The 23325-nt window shown below is 37.8% G+C and overlaps 1 protein-coding gene across 2 annotated transcripts in view; it reads right to left on the reverse strand.

Annotated features, from left to right (window-relative positions):
* Positions 1-745: 745 nt before the first annotated feature.
* The window catches only part of ZRANB3 (zinc finger RANBP2-type containing 3), a 41843-nt gene continuing 19263 nt past the window's right edge, over positions 746-23325 (reverse strand). The window contains exons 4-21 of one of the 2 annotated variants that reach the window (XM_033516087.1): positions 21099-21277; positions 18437-18668; positions 16628-16713; positions 14524-14695; positions 14003-14131; positions 13068-13187; positions 12224-12343; positions 11541-11720; positions 10583-10735; positions 9496-9964; positions 8312-8515; positions 7754-7836; positions 6219-6320; positions 5231-5373; positions 3650-3781; positions 2443-2836; positions 1900-2031; positions 746-1571 (exon numbers count right to left, since the gene is read on the reverse strand). In XM_033516087.1, coding sequence (XP_033371978.1) covers positions 1473-1571; positions 1900-2031; positions 2443-2836; positions 3650-3781; positions 5231-5373; positions 6219-6320; positions 7754-7836; positions 8312-8515; positions 9496-9964; positions 10583-10735; positions 11541-11720; positions 12224-12343; positions 13068-13187; positions 14003-14131; positions 14524-14695; positions 16628-16713; positions 18437-18668; positions 21099-21277 — 3129 coding nt within the window. In that variant the 3' untranslated portion in view covers positions 746-1472. The remainder of the gene's footprint in view (positions 1572-1899; positions 2032-2442; positions 2837-3649; positions 3782-5230; positions 5374-6218; positions 6321-7753; positions 7837-8311; positions 8516-9495; positions 9965-10582; positions 10736-11540; positions 11721-12223; positions 12344-13067; positions 13188-14002; positions 14132-14523; positions 14696-16627; positions 16714-18436; positions 18669-21098; positions 21278-23325) is intronic. The other variant, XM_015634748.3, reaches the window with a different exon arrangement.

Below are 23325 nucleotides of genomic sequence, written 5' to 3' on the forward strand. Positions count from 1 at the left end.
AGTACAGAGAGTTGAGTTCTGATGTTAGTAGCAGGATCCCAGGTGTTGCCCTAAAACTTCTTTGAGGGGACAGGGATCAGAGTCTTTTCCTCACATTAAGTTCTATGAAGTCAACATACATTTTTTAGGGAAGAAGAGTTAAAGAAGGTAAAAAATCAAGTCATGGACCTTGTTGTCCAGGCTGTTTGTGTATCTCCTCAGACATCAGGGTAAGTACGATAAAGACCTGTAGCTGCTATTTGTCTCTGTGGCTTCTTTAAAATTAATTACTCCAGGAAATTCCTGATTTACTGATAAGTATAATTTAGGTTAAGCTTCTTCCCCAATACTCTTGATTTCCTACTCTCTAATGAAATATTACACTGCAGTGTGGCCTCTTGTAAAGGCTGTAGAAACTTGAAAGTCTCTCATAATTCATTATCAGGCTATTCCTACCTGGTCATTTATACTGTTGGGAGGTGATTCCTTTATCATACTCAGACACCACAGACATCATTAACACAACCTGTTTGACTAGCAGATGGTGCACTCATGCAACAACTTTGTCCTAAGCAGTCTTTTTCTTGTTCAAGAGTTGTAACTTTAAGGATTTTTCTTAGAAGGGTAACTCAGCTTATTTTAAGTAGCTGTAGTTGAAATTCCAGCCCTGCACTGTCGGATAATATGTTGTGCTCAGCTCTGCTTCACGAGCTTACAACTCAGTATTCAAGTGGTGAGGAGAAACAGAGCATTAAAAAAAATCCACCAGGAGAAAGAACTGTATTTATTTTAAGTATCTGTAAAGCAAGCCAGGTAAGCAGTCCAAAATTACCAGGATCTCTGCAATCTCATTAAGGAGAATTTAACTGTAGCATTTCCCAGAAATGACCTTTGATGAGATAATTGCTAATATTATTAGTTTCCTATCCTGAGTAACATTTCAATACAAGCTGGTTTAAGTAAAACCAGAATTCAACTGACATCAGTTTGAAATGCCAAAGTCCTGTAAGTCAGGCCCATGCCAAAAATCAGCCTTCTGTGGGTGAACAGTACTAGAGGATTCAAATCACTTGTGCTAGTTTTTGTTACAATAGCTGCATTTTATTCTGTGGTTTTGGTATGTGAACAACAAAAAGAATTAAGACAGCTTCTAGGTCCATTAAGTTCCCTCTACAATTGAACCCTGTAATACCACCAGCAACTTCCACAGAACTTCCTTAAATACTTACAGCCCTAACTACCCTGCAAGAGGAAACCATAACACTTTAAAATGGCATTCAAGTTACATACAAAAATTCAGCTTGAAACCAGGGCAATAAAAAACCATGATGATCAAGTATTTTGTATGTTACATATGATTTCTTTGGTTTCATTCCTTATTTTCTGCTCTCTACCAACTGCATGATACAGCCATTTCTGTTAAATCAGTGCAAGAGGAAAACACTAACTATATTGGTTTTACAGTTACAATGTACCTGAATGTATTGTATATTTTACTTCTTCACCAAAAATTTTGTGATATCACAGCCATACTTTGTAGCTAAAGACCTTCTCTTCAGCTGGCTTCTTTCCTTGGCCTGTTGTGCAGTTCTCTGCAAAAGAGAGAGACAGGTTGGTTCAGTGAGTATTGATACTTGGCAACACGCCCAGCAGAAAGCATTTAAACTCCAGTCTACCTCTGCAGGAGACAGCATGAGGAAATGCAAATGTTTATTAAGGCAACATTTTACTAATTCCAGAGGAAACCATCATATTGTAATAGTTTAATGCTGCCTTTTCACCTTGGCTGTATGGGAAGGAGAGGTTGTGAGCACTGAGGTTCTGCAGCAGGAGAGACCAGGGCTGAGGGGGACCCTAGGTGCAGTTTCCCCCACCCCATTCCCTGTGAGAGGGCCAGGATTCCTGGCTCCACACACTGACCTCCCTGTGGCAGACTGTGCACAGGGTCTGAAGGTTCTCCAGGGAGCACTGTCCTCCTCCGCTGTACACGGGCTGGATGTGGTCCACCTGCCAGAACTGCCCCTCCGCTGGGCTCCTGATCATCTCATTCAGCTGCAGCACACAGGGGACATGGCAAGGGTGAGAAACTCCTCAACTACAGGGACATCCTACTAGCAACAAGGAAATTCTGGGAAGTAGCTAGCTATAGTTTTCATCAAGATAAAGAAATCCAGCCTTGACACTCTCACTGGACAAGCAACAACTCTAAGTAGTTGGCACATTTTCACCCAGCCCTGGCTGTACATGCACCTCCCTACAGAATCAGAGCCCTGATGCCTGTGTCTTTTAGACGTCTTAAAAGACACTGGAATTTAGTTAATTTGATTGTTTTTAAGGACTTGGTTTTTTCTTCTGTTGTTGGTGCTAGGTTACCTTTCTATCTTAAATCTGCAAGAACATTTTTGGCTGTCTCTAACTCTGTACACAGACCACCTATTACTGCTGAAACCCCAGAACCATCACCTGCCCAAGGGGAAGGTGAGACATCCAAGAGCTCTCCAGAAGCTGCTTCCTCTGGTTCCTGGGTGCATCCCTGACGCTGAGATAAAGCTCCTGGGCGTTGTGCTGGCAGCACTGGCACACACCATGCTCGATCTGGAACACCTTGGAGCGGAGGTAGCTCTGGCTGGAGCGGATGGAGAAGTCCTCCTGGCAGGCGTGGCAGCAGAAGCGCGTGTCCCAGGCACGGGCTGGGCAGCCGGGCGGGGGCTGAGCTGTGGGCTGCTGGCAGCTGAGACACAGCGGGGTCCCCTGGCTGTCCAGGGCCTGCAGATAGCCTTTGGACAGGGAGGAGCCTGTGGCATCAGTCTGCCCTGGAGGAAGGGCTGAGGGATCATTCCCAGTTTCTGAAAGCAATCTGATGGCAGAGAACAAAGTACAGCTCTGGATAAATGATGTATGCAGCAGCCAGTTCATGGGGGTTTTATGTGTATTTCAATCAGATAGATTTTATGTTCTGAAAAATCATTTGAGCTGAAATAATACTCAGATTGATACTGCACAGTGCAAATCCTTTACCTGGTTTACATTTCCATTTGAACTAAATTTGCCAATATAGCAAGGCAGATTTTTCTTTGCACATCTTACTACACTCAATTATTAGCTGAAATAATGTTGTATTTATAAAGACATGGTCATTTCTATCAGGCATGTACACATACAAAAGTAAAATGTTTCAGCCCCCTCTTTAACAGAAGTATTAAAGATCCTGATTTCTCTACAATCTTCATAGCTGCCTGTCAGTTTCCAATTTATAAGAAATAGGATATACAGTGCTTGTTTAAGAAAAATTTTTAAAAGGGCAATTCCCATTTGGAATTTTCACTTCTTTGCTCCTTTTTTTTTAATTCTGAGGCAAAACAGAAGCAAATTCTGCATCCCCAGTTTGATGTTGACCTCACAGGAGGGCTGAGCTAACATTCTTTTCTCTAACTGAATCTATTCTCTTGTTTTATTTTAGTCACACTCATTTAATTAGCAGTTCTGTCAGCAGACAACAGATAAAATCTAAATTGTTAGAAGAATAAAACAGAGGTAATTAGCACTACAGCAAGTTTCTTATCTGACTGCTGTACTTCAGCAAAGCATATAATAATAGCAAATAATTTTACTACCATTAAAAAAAATGTGGCAAAAGAACTTAATTATCCTAATGCATTAATAAACCTACTTTGTGGATGGTTCAGGAGAAGCAGCTTTGTCCAGAGAAGCCCCCATTTCTTTGGAGATGAGGCGAACGCTTCCCCCGCTGCTGCTGGCCTTGGAGAGCGAGGCTGCTGCCACATCCTCCCTGGTCACATACCTGAGAGAGTGACAAATCCTGTCAGCAAAGGGAGCAATCTCCCTCAGAGAACATCACTCTGGACTGCAGCAAGATTGGTACAGCACATTCTCTTCAAACATTCCTCATTTTCTGAATGAGAAATGAAGAAAGTTTGGGAAAACATGCTTCATATACTTCCATATTAAATATCTTTTTCTAAAAGTGAATTCTAACTGGTGCACTGGTACCTTGGTTTGTGTATAGCAATTAAAAAGTGACTGCAGTTTGATACTGCCTGACAGTGAAACCTGAAAGGCATTTTGTTTCAGTTAGGTGAAAGTCTCAGTGACACTGGATAATCCAGGAAGCTTTACAAACTCTGGAGGACTCCTTGCTGCGTTTGTTATGTTTGATCTCCCCACTTTATTTTCATGTGAAACCTGGTAAAACACAAGTGCTCTTAGTTAAAAACTTAAAATTGCTTCACAGAAACCACTATTCAGACAACTTCTTCTGAGGACATCTCTGTACTGAACATCTGCCAAACCCTACAGCCCCACCTTACAAGGCTGGTAGGTTTTTTAACACCATTCACAGATTTTTCCTACACTTTATGGAAGGACACAATCAGGCAAGAGGTTAACAAATGCTTATTATCCTCTGCTTCTTATATTACTGGAATTACAAACTATTTATTTACTTACAGCCAAATTTATGTATTTATTTACTTACCTACAGCCAAAACAGTCACCCTGAGGAATTTAACAGTAGGGAGTGAGGGGAATAAGAAGGTTTTAGATGGTTTGCATGACATGTTCTGTGCAGAGCAATGACAACACTGAGGCTACAAATGTCTGTCAAGGAAGACCACATCAGAAAAAGGAAAGAAAGGCAATCAAAGGTTCATTTAGATTTTAACAAGGATCAAAAACCAGCCCTTTTCAATGACACTCAAAGAAGAAAGCCACAGTTTTGAAAAATGTCATCCACAGAGAACAGAAATGCTTAAAGAAAAAACAAGAACTGGAAAGAGTTATTAGAGTTGGCTGTGAATTTTGAATAAAATATCTCATTGATGGCAAATAATGATTTATTTCTGCTTCTAGGTGGGGAAAACAAGAAGCCGCTTTGACCTTACTTTTCTGTTGTGGCCCTGCAGTCAGGGTTTTTCCTTTAAAAACACCTGGCCAATTCCAGATGTTGAACTGGAACTTCAGCAGATCAACATCACTCAACAGATCATCACATTCACTATCAATCTGATGCAGTGCAGAAGAGCCAGAGCAGCTGCTGAATGGGGCACAGAGCTGGCAGGGGACACTTTCAGCAGATTCACCAACATGCCTGGCTGCCTCTGTCTGTCACTCTGTGACAAGTGATCACTGAAAGTCCTGTTCAGACTTAGCATCATTCCACTGAAGGTCACATTAAATAAATCTAACTTTCTTCAGTAATTAGTAGGAGGAATTAAAACCCAACCACACATACCTCTTGGTGCTGCTGCCCACCGACTGCTTTTTAGACAACTCCTCTGCAGCAAGAATGGGACTACAGAATATCTGACCACTTTTTCTAACAATCTTCTGTTTCATTGCCGTTAGATGAGTCCATTCTTTCACAAACCTCAGGATCTAGCATAGAACACAACAGTCAGCAGCAGGACAGGCTTTGCACGGAGATAATTACAGTAAAACAGTGCCATCAGTGCTTTCTACATTGGCTGGAAACAGCTCTACAATCAGAGATGGTGCTTTCAGGTAACTCTTCACACCCTCACACCCTGTCTGTGGAACCCACTCAGTAGCTGCTTCACACAACAGTTGGTTGAATCAGTCAGCTATCCCCATTAAAAATTTAAATTCCAGACTTGCTGGAGAACAGAAGAAATCAGTTTTGTTCCTACATGATGGTTTTCTGTTTGGAAAATCAAATTTTAAGTTAAGCAGATAATATTTCCCATCCACTTTAAATCTGGATTTCCTTACTTGAGTACTTGTGTTTGCAGTGTTCTTCTCAAACCCCAGTATGAATGGGATCTTTATTCCTAAATTAACTGAATGCCTCTGTGGAGCTGTGCCTGACACTGCTTTGAAAACTGTTAGTAGACCAGAGGGAGAGTGGAGGCTTGCTCAGGCCTGCAGCTCTGATACAATCTAGAACATTCTTATTTAGAGTGTGCTCCATTTAATTCAGAACCTTTAAGAAGTTATTCTGTTGACTTATGAAAGTTAGTAACTAATCCTGTAAATGAAAAATGAAATGATGCCTGATTGATTCCTTCTACTACAATGTGATTACAATAATTTGCCAGAGTAACAGACTGCTTAATTAATATTCACATCAACTTCTGTAAGATTGCTTTGCTGAAACTGTGTCTATATCCCAAGGCCTGGAAGTAATCTGCATTTATATTTTTAAAAGTAAGTAATCTTCTTCTGAATTAAATGTTATAGTTCTGTGCCAGTAGAACTCTTACCATTGCACGATTTTTTTTATTCTGGAAAGTCTCTGGTAAATCTTCCCAGTTATCCAGCTGTATGTCCAATGGAATGAAATTATGATTCAGTGGTTCACCATCCTAGACAAGCAAACAGTTTTGTTTACACATGCAATGTAGCACAATGTAGAAAAAGTAATCTGTTTCAAGTGAATTGTCCTCCCTTCCTACTAAATTTACTCCCTTCAAGGTCAATTTTTTCCTGAATTAACAATAAGGCACAGAGATAACAGCAAAAATGCAAGAAAGATGATTCATATTAATCTACCTAAAAGTAACAAGGCTGAACATTTTAACTTTTAATAGATCTGATTTTTTTTCTTTGCAAATAGTTCAGACACATGAACTGCCTTATATTAAACTGAAATTACAATCCTCTTGACTGAATTCTATGGGAAATTAATGATTGGAGATAGGAGAATGTCACTTCATTACAATTTAAAATAAGAATTCTTGAACATTGTTTATCATACTTCTTTTTAATGTCTGAAAAAGTTTTCCACTTAAGTTTTAAAGGAATAAGTTGTCCCAGTGGGTACATCTGGCCAAGGAACTTACTGATCATTCACAAGCATTCGAGAGGAGTCAAAACAGAATTCCCTGGTGTCTCACCATTCAGCAGATTTTGTGCAGTATCTGGCACAATTCATCTCTAATCCCAGCAAAACCCAAACCAGACAATTGCCCAAAACCCACCCAAAATGCATCTTTGTCTGAATAAAACATGTGAAGCCAGGCAGCAGCATACAGTGTAAGTACATTTAACAAATTTTCAGATACAAGAGGACTTTTTGACTCCATTTTACCTTTCCCAGCTGTATCAGCCACATAAAAATGTCTCATCCCAGAGACTTGCCCTCAGTTACCTGTGCTTTAGCAGCACCTGAATACACTGATTCACTCAGTAATTTGAAGAAATCTTCACACTGAACTTTCCTATCACTTGAAAGAAGAAACTGGCAAGTCCTGACCTCCCCTTGAATAATGACCTGGAAAATTCACAGTGGGTGGTTTCTGTGCCCAATCACCACTGCAGATTAATGATAAAGTGCTTAATTCAGGAAGTCAGTGACTTACAGCACCAATGTTGAGCTTTCTGAAAATGTGGTGGCAATATTTTATTGACTTAGAATGTCAGGATTTACTGTCATTTTTTATTTGAATTTTGAATATTATTCTATCCAAGTTATTTTATGATAAGACACTGTAACAATAAAAAAGGAATTTTAAACCACTGTCACTGGCTATTCTAATAGATGATTTCATGTATTAGTCCAATTCTGTAAGCCAAGAGAAGTGTTGGAAGTTATGCATCTAAGGAATTATTACTTAATTCCTTTGAGAAAAAGAACTAGAATGATAAACTACCTAATTTTTGTACATTTCAGTTAATACAAAAATATTAATGTTTTTACATCAAACATAACAAAGAAGAGCATACAGAAACATTTCATAGGGCAACTTTTTCCTTTGCAATTTTAAAATGACAATAACCATGCATATTTTAGATTTACCTTTGTGTAGAGGTGGATTCTATCAGTATTCCTGCTTGCACAAAACATAAGCCCATCATATATTAGGAACGAGTCTGATTTATCTACAACAGAAAAAATGTTGGCATTAAAGATTTCTATTCATTCATTCTACTCAGACTTTAAAAATAATATTTAAATATGTATATAATTCCAGAACAATATAAGGTGCAGAGCTCAAGCAGCAAACTATTAAGGTGTTTGTGTATTTTTTCTGTTTCTCCTGAATGACCCATCATCTGTTTTGCCTGTGTCTGCTCTGAGTTCCAGTAAAACCATCCACACTCCCAGCTGCTGGTTTGACACAGTCCAGAAATCAGTCAGCTCTGGTTTGCTCCAGGAGCGCTGTGGAAAGGCTGGGCTTATCCTGCATCAAAATTCAACAAATGGCCCAGGCCAAAATGAGAAAGTCCCATGCTGGTGTTTGTCCTTCTGTGTTTTGGAGGTGTAGGTTTTTATTTAAAAGCCATTTTTCATGCCAGAGCCATTTAATTCAATTTCACAATGAGACAGAATTGTTCTTTCAGAGTCCCACTTTACCTTCTCCACATTCTTTTTCGATTTCTTCCTTTTCTGTGCCAACAGTTTCCTGTTCTCTGATTTCAAGAGATTGCTGGGCCCCCAGTTCCCCCAGATTTCCTCTTTGGCATTCAGCACTGCCCTCTGCTCTCTCTCCATCTCTCCTGGGCTCCTCTGACACTCCTTCCTCAGTCTGGCTCCTGGGAGCTTCACCATTTCTCTCACCTGAAGACAAAGAAAGAAGCCAAGCAATGATTTGTGTTACCTGGCGGTTTGTATCTAATAACACATCTGAGACAAGAACATGTCACTGAAATACAAAGAAAGGCACTGCATTCTCATATTATTATGGTGCAACCACTTAAAAAGTTAGAGCTAACTTTAATAGTAGGAGAACAAACACACAGAAAAAGCTTTTAATTTATATAATCCCATGCACCCAGGTTAGTGTCAAAATATACATGTAATAAACAGTATGCTAATGCAGTTAGCAATTCTATATTATATACAGTTACTGTATACAATAAACACACAAAGTAGTTTTCCAGGCATTGATTTATAGTTGTAAAATCAGAAAGTTGTACTTACTTGAACAAGCCCAAAGATTTAAATAAATAAAAAAGGAAGTAAAAAGAACCTTACCCATGGCTTTGCAACTGAAGTGACAAATATCAGCATATATTTATAAAAAGGCTTCATTAATTTTCCAGATTGCTTAAATAAATTTAGCAAAAGAAATCTACTGTGAGCTGGTGGAGAAAGAAAAGCCGTATTTTCCAGCTAATTTCTCTCATGACAAATACACAATGCTCAAGTTAAACTCCAACACCACATTGCTTAGTTTTGAAAGGTAAAGAAAAGTTTTGCTGTTTAATTGTATTCAGAATAACCATAAACCTCCAGGAAGATGAGAGGGCCATTTGCTGCAAAGAAAACAGAGGATATATTCTTCCTTATGGAATTTATATCCTGTTAACATTTTATGAGCATTTTTCACTTGTCTTAAATTAGACTCATGTAAAAGATCCTTGGGGAAAGCAAGACTAAGCAGGATCACTTGAGGGGCATTTGTTCATGTAAAGACACAATTCTTCATATTTTCCTAGACTTCTGTGTAGTCATAGGTTCAAAAAATTGTATTTTCTGAGCCTGATCACAATTGAAATAAAAAATGCATCTTTCCCTTTGTGGCACCCCTTACTCACCATCCCTGCTCTGGGGGCAGTGGCACATCTCACAGTAAGGCAGCAAAGCATTGTTAGTGTAAGTGCAAGCACTGCAGTGCCAAACTTCATTGAAAGCTGTACTTTCACTTGAAGTATTTAAGCCACAAGGATGGAGTTCACTGTTTTTTTCTGAAAACAAAGAAAGCTTTTTTCCAGTCCAAGATGTTTTCTTTTTATTACTGGAGCTGACTGGGGTTGATCCACTTAGGCTCTTTGCTCTTTTGGCTTCATGTTCACAAGTATCTTCATCACAAATTGTCTCCACCTCACTTATCCTTGTGGAATCAAGGTTTTCATCACTCTTCTCTGCATCCTCTTCTTTAGTGACTGCAGAAGATTCTGAATCATTATGTATCAATTCATCAGCAGGAAATCTTTTGCGTTTCTTCTCCGTGGAGGATTTGGGGGAAAAGAAGGAACGTATGTCATGCTGTTTGTCCTTTTCAAACTAGGGAAGAGGAAAAGAATACAGAATTGTAGAATCATTTAGGTTGGAAAATACCTCCAAACCCCACTTATGACTGCATCAGAAACTATTAAACAAAAGGTATCTTTAACAAAAGAGAACTTCAAGACCAAAAGTGAGCAGAAAAAGCAATTCAACATTCCTCTCCTGATTTCAGAAAGGTATTTTCAATATTCTCTAGAAAATTCTGAAATAGCACTACCAGAAAACAGATAAACAGAAGTGGTAAGCTAGGTGCCTTTTTTGAAGATGCCCATTACAAGGAAAGGCTTTCAAACACTTTTAAATATTAGTCAAATTAATTCAGCAAAATTAACAAAGATGTCATTTGAACAGAAATTACTTGATCTTATATGACTCAGAGTGGCTCAGCCACCTAAACATAAGGACTCATCAGAAGATGTAGATGGCATTTACTCCCCACAGACCACTCTTCTCAACTTCACCTAAGTTTTAAAATGGAATTTACATTACTTTTTCCTACTTTATTGGTGTTTCTCCATTAGTAATGTCTGAAATGCACAGAAAGCTGAAGCAAATGACTACTACTTTTTTTTTTTAAATGAATGGAAACAGAAAAAACAAAGTTTCAAGTCTTACATGTGTAAATAAAAGTCCATTTTGGGGATCTTCTAGAGTTTCATTCGGGGTCCAGGTCTCAGCAAAACTCAAAAAATCCCATTTGTCTTTATCACCTTCTTCAGCCTGCATTTTCTCTTTCTTGCCATTCAAGGTGCTGCCTGTGACTTTGGCCTGCAGGAAGACAATAAAGGTAAGTGATCTGTTTTGCACACTACAACCAGTGAAGCTGTACACAAAATGTCAGTACTTATTGAAGATCAAAGAGAATATATACACTGTGTACATCTCTAACAGCCTTAACATGTTTTGCTTGGCATGTGGAGACAAATACATCAGAATTCTTTAGTGACAGAACTTGTAAAGCAAATTGTTGTTGAATTACTGAGCCCCATCTCTGACATGTTTAAGGAGACTCATAATGCACCAGGCAGGATAAGCTTTAAGGACCCTTCCAACATAAACCATTCTATGATTCTCCAACTGCTAACAACAATTGGGTGATACTTGTGGAAAATGGTAACAGAAGAAAAGATTACATTAATCTTGGATCTACTGAAAAAGAATTATCTGAGAATGCCTCTGCGTCTCAGAAAGAAAGCTTAGTTTAGGCACAACATTCATTCTATTAAAAAAAACCAACCCACAACAAATCCTAGCTGTTATGAGTGAACAGAATACCTGAATTCCTTAAAATTGTAAACTGAACAAAAACAGCAATAAAGAGCTAGAAGATAAAACAACCATCTCCTGTGGATATGAGCCATCCCGTTCCCCTTGGCACAGACTCATTATCTTTACATCTTGAATGAAAAGCAAAAAGCTAGAAAATACTAAATCAGAACAAACGTGGACATTTTGATGATCAGCAATTGCAGGTGTATCAATTTGTCTCAGAGAGTGCTCCAGATAAACAAGACTTCTGTGGCAGTGGAGTACAACCCCAGGCACAGCGAGCTCTGGCCCCCTGGCCACGCACCTTGCGGTTCAGCATTGCCCACATGAGGGTGTCCATGGTTCCTCTGGCAATCAGGAAGTGAATGTTCACAGAGCTGCACTGCCCAATGCGGTGTGCTCGGTCCTCTGCTTGCTTTATGTGGCCTGGGTCCCAATATAACTCAGCAAACACAACGTGAGTGGCAGCAGTGAATGTTAAACCCTAGCAGAATAAGTAGATGCATTCTTTAAAAAAAAGATAGCACACACAAAAATTGATTATCTGATTAGCTTTAACAAGCTAAAGGCTACAGGACATTTTAATATGGAAATAAGAGGGTGGTCCTCAACAGCAGATTGGTTTATTTTACTGATTCTTCCTTGGGCCTCAGATTCAAAAAATACTTCAATATTGTAAAAAGACTGCACATTGCTATTCATTATGGAATAACGTCTATTTCTTATTATTCTAGTGCTTTTAGAGAAATGGAGTTTTTCTAATTATTCAAGAATGAGATACTGCTCTTATCATCATTTAGCTCAAGTAAATTCAATAGAGGCTTAGAACAGTTAACATGATTACTGCAAAGAAATGAACACAGGGTCTACAAAGGACAAATTGCACAAAGATAAATTGCCTTCAGTAAACCACTTCAGTCATCAATGATTTCAGTAGCTATATATTCTTCAAGTGTATTAGTTCACAGATTTTCTGTTCTGCCCTACCTGACCAGCTGCCTGAATACTCAGAATAGCAACCCGGGTTTCAGGGTCCTTCTGAAACTGATTGACGAGGTGAATCCTCTCTGCAGAGGGAACACTCCCATCTATTCGGATGTAGCGAGCCTGCAACATCAGAACAGAGACTAAATAACAATCAGTGTCTGCTTTCAGACCCAATCCCTCCCTGTCCCCCAGTAAAAACAGGAAAAGAACTGTTCTATTCCTCTCATGGGGATCAGGATACATCAGCACTCTTTTGCCCTTTGATTTAAAATTAAGTCTCTATCTAGAGAAGTGTAGACTTTGTATTCCCTGTTTGCAAAAGGAGAAGACAGAATGAACATGGGATCTTAAAATGGGATACTACACAGAAGAATCTGGAATTACCCTGACACCATTTTTTTAAACTCTCAACAGTTAAAAAAGAATAAAAATACAAAATAGCACAGTTAGTCACCATTCCCTAGCAATAGTTAAAGAGACCATGACCAAAATTACAAACACTTTTACTGCTTTGAATTAAACATTCAGGTGAGATGATAGCCTGCAGTTAAAACCCCCACAATTAGATAGCAATGTACTGGTAAAAATTTGGAAAACAACTGCCTACAGTGTTAATTTAATAATAATAATAAGCCATACCAGATACAAGTGTGTTTACATCATCCTTAAACACAAGCAGTTCTTGAGAACCACACGATCCCTTTTAATCCAGTGGTACTGATCCATATGCACATAAAACCCTTTCATTCCTGTGCTCATGTGCAGTTCTGCTGGATTCAAACACAGCTGACAGCCATTTGTGGAAGTGAAGGTAAATTTGTGTGTGCATTTGTTAAGGCTTTACCTTGCTCTCTATCACTGCCTCTGTGCAGGCTTGCAGCATGCTCAGGTGATGGGCAAAGACGAGGAACTTCAGTTTGTCATTGTCAAGCATCATTTTGATGTAGTCCTTGACTGCTCCTGCCTGCAGTGAGTGTGTGTTTTCATTAGAGAGACATACATTTTCCAAGAGAGTTTTTATTTTCATGTCTTTCAATCCTTTGTAATATGAAAATGTAAATTTCCGTATCTTTTGTTATCATGTAAGACTTTATCAAACACTGACATTCTTAGCAATAATTCAGATTAATTTTCTTTAAAAAAAATCACAACTTGATGTCTTTGAGAAATGTAACTTACTCCTTCAGAGAGAGAAAAAAAAATACATTTATCTTCAAAAGATCGTATAATTACGTGGCACTTCTTCCAGATTAAGATGTAGATAAACCTCCTTTTAATTCAGACATCATTATCTGATGTTTTAATCCATATTTGAGAAAAACAAACATATTTCAAACAGACAAGGTACTATATAATCAGAACTTCTGCATCCACACACACAAAGCCATATATCAAAACTGAAAGAATAAATTTGATATGTTCATGATACCATAATCATAAAATATTGCTCTATTTAAGCATTCATAGAATTCTTCTGTGTCAAATGTAATTTTCAGTATCTTTTGCAAAAGCTATTGAAGCAATGATGACAGTAAAAAAATTTATCAGTGATCAACAGTTAATGCAATACACACTGCAGCAGTCTTCAGATTTCTTTTTGCATATTCCATATTTCTATTCCAAAAACATACAGGGGAAAAGAGAGTGTTTCTCCATTTCATGACTATAAAACAAACCAAATAACCCCATCTCATGTTCTGGCCAATAAAACCAATTTTATGAGGTTAAAAACACACGCTGGATAATTTAGGGATAGTAAGGAAAGACTTGCAGGCTCACCTTGGCAATGGCTGTTTCCTTATACATGCGTGTGATCAGATTCATGACCTGAGAAAAGTGGCATTCAGTGGCATCTGATCTCAGACTTCTCATTAATTTCTCCCACTCTGTGAAAGTGGCATTCAGATTCTAATTGGCAGAACAGACCAGTGGTTAGACACAGAGTACAAAGCACATTCTACCTCAAGAGGTATGTTTCAAGTGTAAAATGTTTAGGAACTTTGGAGAACTGCATCAAATTTGGCTAAAAGTTACTGTAGGATTCAAAATCTATGGGGAAAAGAAGACAGAAAAGAAGACTGTACTAGAATTAGAACAAATTTTATCACCGATGGAAAAAATATTGCTGTATTAGTGCTCTTTGTGTTATATTTTAAAAATAGTAACAGAGATACTCTGCTTTATACTCACACAATCTTTGTAACTACACATAATACACAAGCACACATAAAAATACATATCCATACATAGATATTTCCACTTATTAACAAACCTACTTTTAGCAAAAGTAGAAAATTTACCTTTGCTGCAGATTGTGGAAGGTCAAATGGAATACGCTGCCTGACTTTGGGAGGCAACTGAGTTAGGACATCATTCTTCAGTCTTCTGATCATTATTTCACTTAAAAGTTGATGTAATTCCTCTAAGTTTGAAGCTCCTCTACAATCCCATTGCCTTCTTTTACCAAAAAACCTGAAAATGATAAATCAATACAGACTGTAAATATGAGCTCTTCCAAGTCCAATGGAAATCCTCAGTACATAATTAATTTTAAAGCATGCTACTGGATATGAAAGTGTGCTTCAACTTCCCAGCAGCCACCACTGCCTGCAGGAGTCACTGCCCATCACCTGCACACAATCCTGTCTATTCCCAGCTTCCCATCCTTCACTGTCCACAGGAAACAGAAATTTCAGGTTTAATTTTGGAACTCCTGTTTCAATGGACTAATGAGAAGAATATAACATGAGAATAATCTTTATTTTTCCATCAAGAAAACTGCAAATATCACCATCAATATTCCTTTCTTTCCCTCCCTAAAAATTCCTTCTTGGTTACTGCCAGAGACAGGATTTAAAGCTTAAGCTATCATCTTTAAAAGTAGTACTATTTAATGAGCATGATTAAATAGAGGAAGGTTTAACATTAAGAAGCTAAAGGCTGGAAAGAAAGAATTTATTAGCTCGGTCTTCCTTATTCTTTCCTTGCCTTGCTGTGTTTGAGGAAGTGTTGCAGCAGGAACAGCAGCTTTTCTCTGTCAGCATCGCCAGGAGACAATAAAATAATGAACACGAGATTTGGAGAAAAGCCCAGGTAACACTTTCCAGGGACAGAAGAGTGTGTTACAAGCACACAATTTTTATTAAGAGACCAAACAAACAGCCACAAAACCCCCACAATCATTTAGAGATTTTTAAGACTTACTGATTTTATTAACAGTGTTCTAATTAACTGAATATAATCATTTGGGAAAGGGGCTGAGGGAGTCCCTTCTGCACTGGTGAAGTGGGAATGGCACAGATGGAAGACAGCAACATCTTTTGCTCATATCCCTTCCTTGGTCTATTTATATGTCTGTCCCCAAAACGGCCTCCTTCCTCCACACTCAGCATCAGGGATATGACAGAAATGGCAGACTAAACCTCACAGAAATAGTTTGGACTTCATCTTTAAAACAGGTGTCTATGGACACCTAAGGAAAAACCTCCTATATTTTCACAGGAAGTGATACATAAAATAATCCTATCAAATTTATTACCACAGGATGTTTTGTTCCAGCCAAGTCACGAAGAAAAAGTTATTCATTGAAAGCTTGCCAAACCCTGAACTTGATTTTTATTACATTTATGGTATTCCAAAAATAAGATAATCATCTATGATTGAGTAGCTAACCATGCTGTACCCACGCACACTTGTGGTGTGAAAATTACAGATGCATTCAGTCAAAACACCATGGAAAAAATAGCATTTCTCTGTCTGAAAATTAGACAGTGATCTTCCATGTTATCTGAAGTTAAATACTGATAAAGTACATATGATGGAGGGAGAAAAACAAGTTTAATGAAAATGAAACCATGTAATTATTATTGTAAAAATTGAATCTAAATGCTAGCCAATTTAGCTGACAAAAATCTGTTATTCTGAATACATGCAAAGCTGTAGATATGAAATTTTTAGCTAAGACAGCCAGTCTGTGAAATATAGAGACAAGTAGTGGACATTTTTCCCCACCCAAATGTGGTCAGGTAGCAAAAAACCTGGTTCCCATAATAAAGAGAGAACTAAATTATTACATGACCATGAGCTTAAGACTGAGAGTCAAAAACTCCAGTTCTGAAGGTGAAACCTCCACAGCTCATACTAACAGCAGTAAATGTATAAATAACTTTACTTAACAGAATGCTTCAACTTTACATCAAACTTCATCAGTGTTAATTAATTAATTTAACCAGTGTTATCCTTTTCCCAATGATCTTTGATGGAGGAGACTGTGGCTGACCCTGAGTTTCAAAGCAAGATGATGTGATAGAGCAGTAGAGGTACTACCTACTGATTCTCTCACTTGGCATGACAAGAAAAATCAAAGATACTCATAAGAATATAAATAAGCAAAGGCAGTAATACCTGACACGAGCATCACAGTATTTTTTAGCATATTCACTCCAAGTTCCAAACCTTCCTGGAAACAGTGCCTCAATCTGCATGAAGAGCTATATAAAAAGTAAAATAGCAACAGTGAAAAAAATAAAAATTGCCTGTGAATGTAAGACTAATCAGAAATAATCAATATATGGTTCCTGTTCTAAGTTTACATTTAACATTTGCACAAAAACCACATGCTTGGCCTGCATGCAAAAGAAATTCCACAGAAAACAGGAGTCTTCAGAGAGGACAGTTGTGGGAAGCCCTCAAAAACCAGAGCACTCAGACCACTGTAACAGCACTGACAGCTTGGAAGAGATTCACATTGAACAAGAAAACATGGATGAGATGAAGTTATTTCTAAAAATACAGTTTTTATCATTTGCCAGGTATGTGGGCTTCTGCAAAGGTTGAGTAGTTTGCTTCCTAAAATATAGGAAAAGCTACTCAAGTTTTACTTCAAAAAATAGACAATATCAATACAGACCAGAAATTTCACAGCTTTTTCCCCTGCTGAGTAGCAGGAGGTAAATGCCAGTTTAGATTACCTTAACCAGGAAGAATCTTGCTTTACAGTCAAAGCTTCCTGGTTTCTGAGATAATTTTCTATACATTTAAAGACTTCATACAAAGATTCTGCTTATGACACGAAACTGATTAAAAACATATAATGCTTTTTATACTCTGCCTTGTAAACCACTGAAGAACAGCAGTACCACTTCTGTTAATATCACTGTTAATATCACTTCTGTATAATTCTTAAATTATTTTCCATTTGGCCATGAATTTTGATCCCATTGCTGTGGTCAAGGACAGCTTGTCTGGAATTTCCTTTAAAGACCTTTAACAGTGATATTTGTCTCAGTATCCATGCACTATATAATGGTATAACACTTTCTAACCTCAATTCATCCAGGGCTGGTTGCAGTATCTTTGTACAGGAAGTCTTAGTAACTATCCACCCTTTCTAGGGAAGTACTCATGATATACCAAGCCATTTTCCATACCACAGATATCTTCCTCAAGTTTTCACCTCTCCAAACAAATTAAATTTATTAAGGGTCTTGGCATAGGTTCTATTTATACAGCGAGGAATTCTGAAGCATAAAATATTATTTATATAACTCTTTTAAGTTCCCTGAATACAAATCAGCTCTTATATTCCATTTTCCCCTTCATTTGATAAATGAAGGCAGTTGTCTTGGGTTCAATAAAAAACCCAAGAGGGCCTTTGTTACCTCTCTGCTCCTCCCTAATTCCATAAGCTGACCTTCCTTAGAAGGAAAATTTGTCACTCTGGAGATGCAACAAGCACAGTCTGTGTTTTGTTCCACTTAAGTCAACATTAGGAATATCCAAAAGACCAGAAAAACAAAGGGTTTTCTTTATCAGATGATGAAGTAGAAGATTTAATACAAGATCTTGTCTACCAAAGAATCCCCTACCCAGGAGAAACAAACAGTTTTCTACTTCGGCTTCTTATTTTCTATTTCACCCAACAATCAGTCTGTAACATGCAAGATTAATTTCTTACAAGAAACACTGTCACAAGTCACCTGTGCACAAGCTTGAAACAAGTTTGTAAATCAACTCAAAAAGGCATTGGTTTAGTTTCTTATACTTGTCCTTCCTGATGCAGCCAGTGCACCTTTTGATATCATAATGCATGTAATTGAATATATTCAATGAAACTACAAAACTTTTCATTTATTACTGATACCATCCTTAAAAAAAACCAAACAACCAAACAAAACCAAACCTGAAACAAATAAAACACAACACATTAAATACCTCTTCAGGTCTTCCTAGAGCAGGAGTTCCAGTAAGGAGAACAGCTCTGAGAGCTTTCTGCACAATTGGCAGTAAAATCTTGCTACGGGTGGCATTTCTGGATTTCATAAAGTGAGACTCATCAATCACAACCACCTTAAAGTTCTGCCTGTACAAAGTGTCTACCAAAGTCTGTGCATCAGATGTTAACAGCCCATACCCCAGAATTGTTACTTTGCTTGTTGATATTCCCCTGAAAGAGAAAATCCACAAGTTTTCTTAGTAAATTTTCATTGTAGGACAATTAATATAGCAGAGAGATTACAAAAAAATAATTTCAGAAGATATGTATGTCTCCTTTAGGATTGATTGACACGTGGGCTGTCAGGCTAACAGCAACAGCTTTTGGTGTTTAAAACATCTCACACTTACCAACCACACACATTTCATAACCATTTTCAGAAGACACACATTGCATTTTGAAGGAATTTCATTTATCTGGATGCATTGCTTCACCCTGTGCTCCTTTCTGGGGGCATCCCATTGGAAAAATCCACTTTGTGGACAAAGAGTTACACACAAGCCAAGATCTTAATGAGTTTCCAAACACCTGAAGTAATAAGGTCTCTGTGCAAGCTTTCTTCTGCTCTGGGTACAAAGAGTCCCCTCTCCAGCAGTCTGAGAGGACTAAGCAGACTGTCCCTGAGTATTTGAGCACTGTGAAAGTACAAACTGGGCTGAACCTCAGCACCTGGAAAAAACATTCCTGTCAGAGCTGTTACCCAGCTTTTTTGCTCAAACATAACAAGAACAAAACAAAAAAACCTGGAAGCAGGGAGTCAACGTGGCACAAGATGAAAAATTAGTGTTTAATTGAAAATGTACATGTTATAACAAATTTCAAGATGTATACAGGACTAAGGCATGAATTGATTTTAAAATCACTAGGGAGCACTGTGGCCCTTCAGGAGCAGCACAACACTCAAAGCTGTTAGACACACAAGTCACCAGGATGAGGGTCATAGCTGGTCTGCCCATCTGTCAGACACCACTGTTCTGCTGGCATCAGTTCTGTTTGTTCTTCAGTAGCAAGAGATCAAGAAACCAAGCAAGCTGAAGTTTCCTTGAGGATTTCAGAGGAAGTAAGTAGATGCAGCTACACATTCACACTCCTGGATATGGAAAGCACAGTGGTTTGAGTGCTGGCACTGTGGGCACTGCAGACTCTGGCTGTCACTGTACAGATAAATGTAGCAACCAGGAAAGCACAAATCTCCCTTACCCTCTCTGAATGGTACATAAAAAAAAAAAAAAAAAATTGCAAATAAACTTATTTATTTTAGTGGAACCAATTTCTTCAAGAAACTTCCATATTCAAATTTGGCCAGAAATTACAAACCTAAAACGATGCCAAGGTTTGTTTTAACCTGTTTTAATCAAGAAGTTAGCACTCAAGCAGTAAATTTAGTTCTTGAAGTTTTGAAGCAAAGCAAAGTATTAAACTGAGCAAAATAAAAGCTTAACATATGGAAGCAGAATTTAACAAAATGCTAAACCAAGTTTGGCAGCTGTATTTTTGCATTTTCTTACAAATGCAAGAAACACTTTTTAATGTTAAAATACTAGTTAGTTCAACAACAACCTCCCTTATAGCTAGGAAGCCTCCTGGGAGTTAAATGAGCAGAAACCCAAATTTTCATCTTTCCTTGTTTTTGAATAAAAGTAAGGAAGGTCTACTCCTTTAAAAAATATTAAAAGAGCAGAATTTAATTTGCTGTTTAATTTTCCCTTCATTTTCCTTAGTCCACATTTCCCCTTTCTGCATCCAGCACTATAAGCACTGAGTGTCTTTTAGATAAATACATATAAAAAAAAAAAGCTGATTTCAGTTTCCATATTCCTGTGATGAACTTAAATTTTGACTATCAGTAGGAATTACCCTTTGATGAAGCTTTCAAAATGCATTTTTAGTTGTATTACTGTAGTTACCAAAAAGGTTCCAAGCAGCCCATCTTGGCAGTCAAGTCATTTTTTGATATTCCCAGAAAACATGAAGATCAGTCTCCCTCACACTGAAGTTTTACAACATCTAAACATTACCATAAAATCAACCAAGTCATTTACAGTGAAGCATACAAAAAACATACCTTGCAATTCAGGGTACTAGGAGAGTTATTCTAATAACACCCAAGACATAGCCTCTCTGATGAATTCATGCTATTAAATCTAAAGATAGAAAGTGTAGGTCATGATGACCTTTTCAGTTATTTAGGGATTACTTATTCGAACTTACAAATTTTCTCAGCATGCTAAATGGAATTCTAACAGTAATTACTTCCTTATTTTGTAATGTACGCCAGAAGATCTCCAAAAAATGTTTTACAGAAGCTAATGAATTCATCAGAGTTGAGAAATAACTGTTTATGTTCAATCTGAGACATACTGAAGTAATCTAATTTTCAGCAGACAAGCATTTGCTACTTTGCAAAAAGCAGATCCCTCAACTTCAAAGAAAATGAGTAACTACTATAATACAAAACCAGAAAACTGGGAGGAGTGGCTGATTGCACAGAGGATGTATCTGATAGCCCAGAGGGGGTTTCTGATAGCCCAGAGGGAGGCCCTGCTTGAGCAGGAGGTGGTGAGCAAGCCTTTCTAGAGAAAAATAACAAACTGTACTCACCCAATATCAGTTTTGTTCTGAATGATGCTAATGTCATCTGGAGAGAGTTCTGGAATCCACTTCTCCATCTCATCCACCCACGGGTATCTCAGAGAAGAAGGCACTACAATTAACAGAGGCCATTCATTTTTATAGTAATATGAAATGGCAATTGCTTGAATTGTTTTTCCTAGCCCCATCTGGTAAAAGAAAAGAGAAGAAAAGAACAACATTAAAACCAGAAGTCTCTGCTCAGAAAGTATATTCCATTCAGAAGAGCCCAAAAGAATTTGCAAAGACAGAACCAAATAAAGGACACCCAGTCAAAGAGCTACTTATATAGCATGTATTTAATTATCACTTTGTTACCACAGATCATCTTTCATGAAACAAGATTTTTCTAGTTAAATGTATTAATACATGTATTATATCTGGGTAGGTCATCAAAGTCAGAAGAAGCATTTCCATTCATCTCAGATTTTCAGTTCAGGGTCTTACTAGGAGAGACTAAAAAGATCAAATTCTTTAACTTGTTAAACCACCAACAACATTTTTAAAAGACTATGCAAATGAAAGAAAAATATAGGTGCCTTCTAACATCTTTGTCCTCAATTGCATAGGCAAGTGAAGAACAAACACCTATGGGAAGAGCTCTGGGTTTGGCCAAGTATGTCAACAAAAAAAAACTACTGCTCTGATTCACCAGAGCTGATGGTTTCTCTTTGGCCTGTAACACAGACAAGAAAGCCCAGATAGTGAGAATTCAGACATACAGACAAGGGGAAGATTCAACAAACACATTTATATTTAACAGGAAAATACTTGCTTCATATTTTCAAGGTGAGAACACTCCCATAGATGAATAATCATGGCAACAGATGACTATAAAATTCAGAATTTAGGGCTATGTTTAAAAAATATCAACCCCCCACAAAGATTTTATCAAAGAATGCAGCTATTTTCTCTGCTTGTTCATATGGCAAGAGACAGTTCCCAACTCCTGTGAAACATCAAAGCAGAGACAGGCCTTAAAATGTTCTGTGCAGGTTTTCCAAGGAGTCCAGTGGGTATTTGGGTGGATTTGCTGCTATCTAACTGCTCACTGCAGTGAGACATAAAACAACAACTTACATCTCCAGTATTGAATCTAAATGGAATGATGTAATGATATAATGAAGAGATTTCCCAAGTACAAAAGAGCACAATGAATTTTTCTATTATTACTAGAAAGAAAATAATAGGCCAGCTACTGTGATACTCAGTTTTCATTCAAAATTTCCAAGTTTTCATTAAAATTTTCCTGCAAGATCCCCTTGTGTCACCAGTTCTTAGGTCATCTGAAAACAAATTCAATTGAAAAAAATAAACAACCCAACAAAATAACATTCATTTTTAGTTTGCTGCCATGGCTGTGTCCCTAACTCAGGCTGTGCAGTCCCTGGTGATAATCCAGGCACTGAATTGAAATGAATATGGAATAAAAGCAGGGATTTTGGCATCAGCACACCCTGGGCTGGATACAGATCCCATGGAGCTGATCAGCAGGCTAGGACAGAACGTGAGAGACTAGAAAAACTGGAGAAAATATTATGGTCATGGGTTTTGACAGAAACCCATCTTTCTCCAGCATGGAAATGGATGACACTGACAATTTTTGGGGGAAAATTTTGTCTGTGCCCACCCTGAGCAAAAATGGGAACATATTTGTAGATCACCTTTCAAAAAATAAACCCAGTGTTTATCTTACTTTAATCCTCACATAGTTACACAACTCAGGGATATGTACAGTAATTCTCTGATCTTGAGTCTTCCTCCACAATTTCTTTTTACATACAAGCTCACAATACTGATATTTAATTTTACCAACATCTTCTTATTTAGGGATAGGTCAGAAAGCACAGCATACACATCACTGCACTCCCCCCCCCCAGTGCCACGCCTATTGTCAGTATGAAATACACAATCTTTGTTTTGGAATGAAAGTATCTTCCAGGACTTTTTATTACTAACATAATTATGCACAGCTCACTTTCTAGTTCAAGAAAGAAAATAAACTGTTTTAATAAAAAAACAGCTACTGCTGATATTTTGATTTTTCCCAAGCTTCCCTTTCTCTTGCCCTAACTACTTCTGTATTCTCCACAGCTCTCTGATATTTTGCATTCTATGCCAGGGTAGTTTATCTCCAGATGTAATGAGATTTTTGTAGTATGAAGAGATGCTTAAGTCCCAATAATCCATCTCCCTT

This window comes from Parus major, chromosome 7 (assembly GCF_001522545.3).
Source record: "Parus major isolate Abel chromosome 7, Parus_major1.1, whole genome shotgun sequence".
In the NCBI taxonomy this organism is placed as follows: Eukaryota; Metazoa; Chordata; class Aves; order Passeriformes; family Paridae; genus Parus; species Parus major.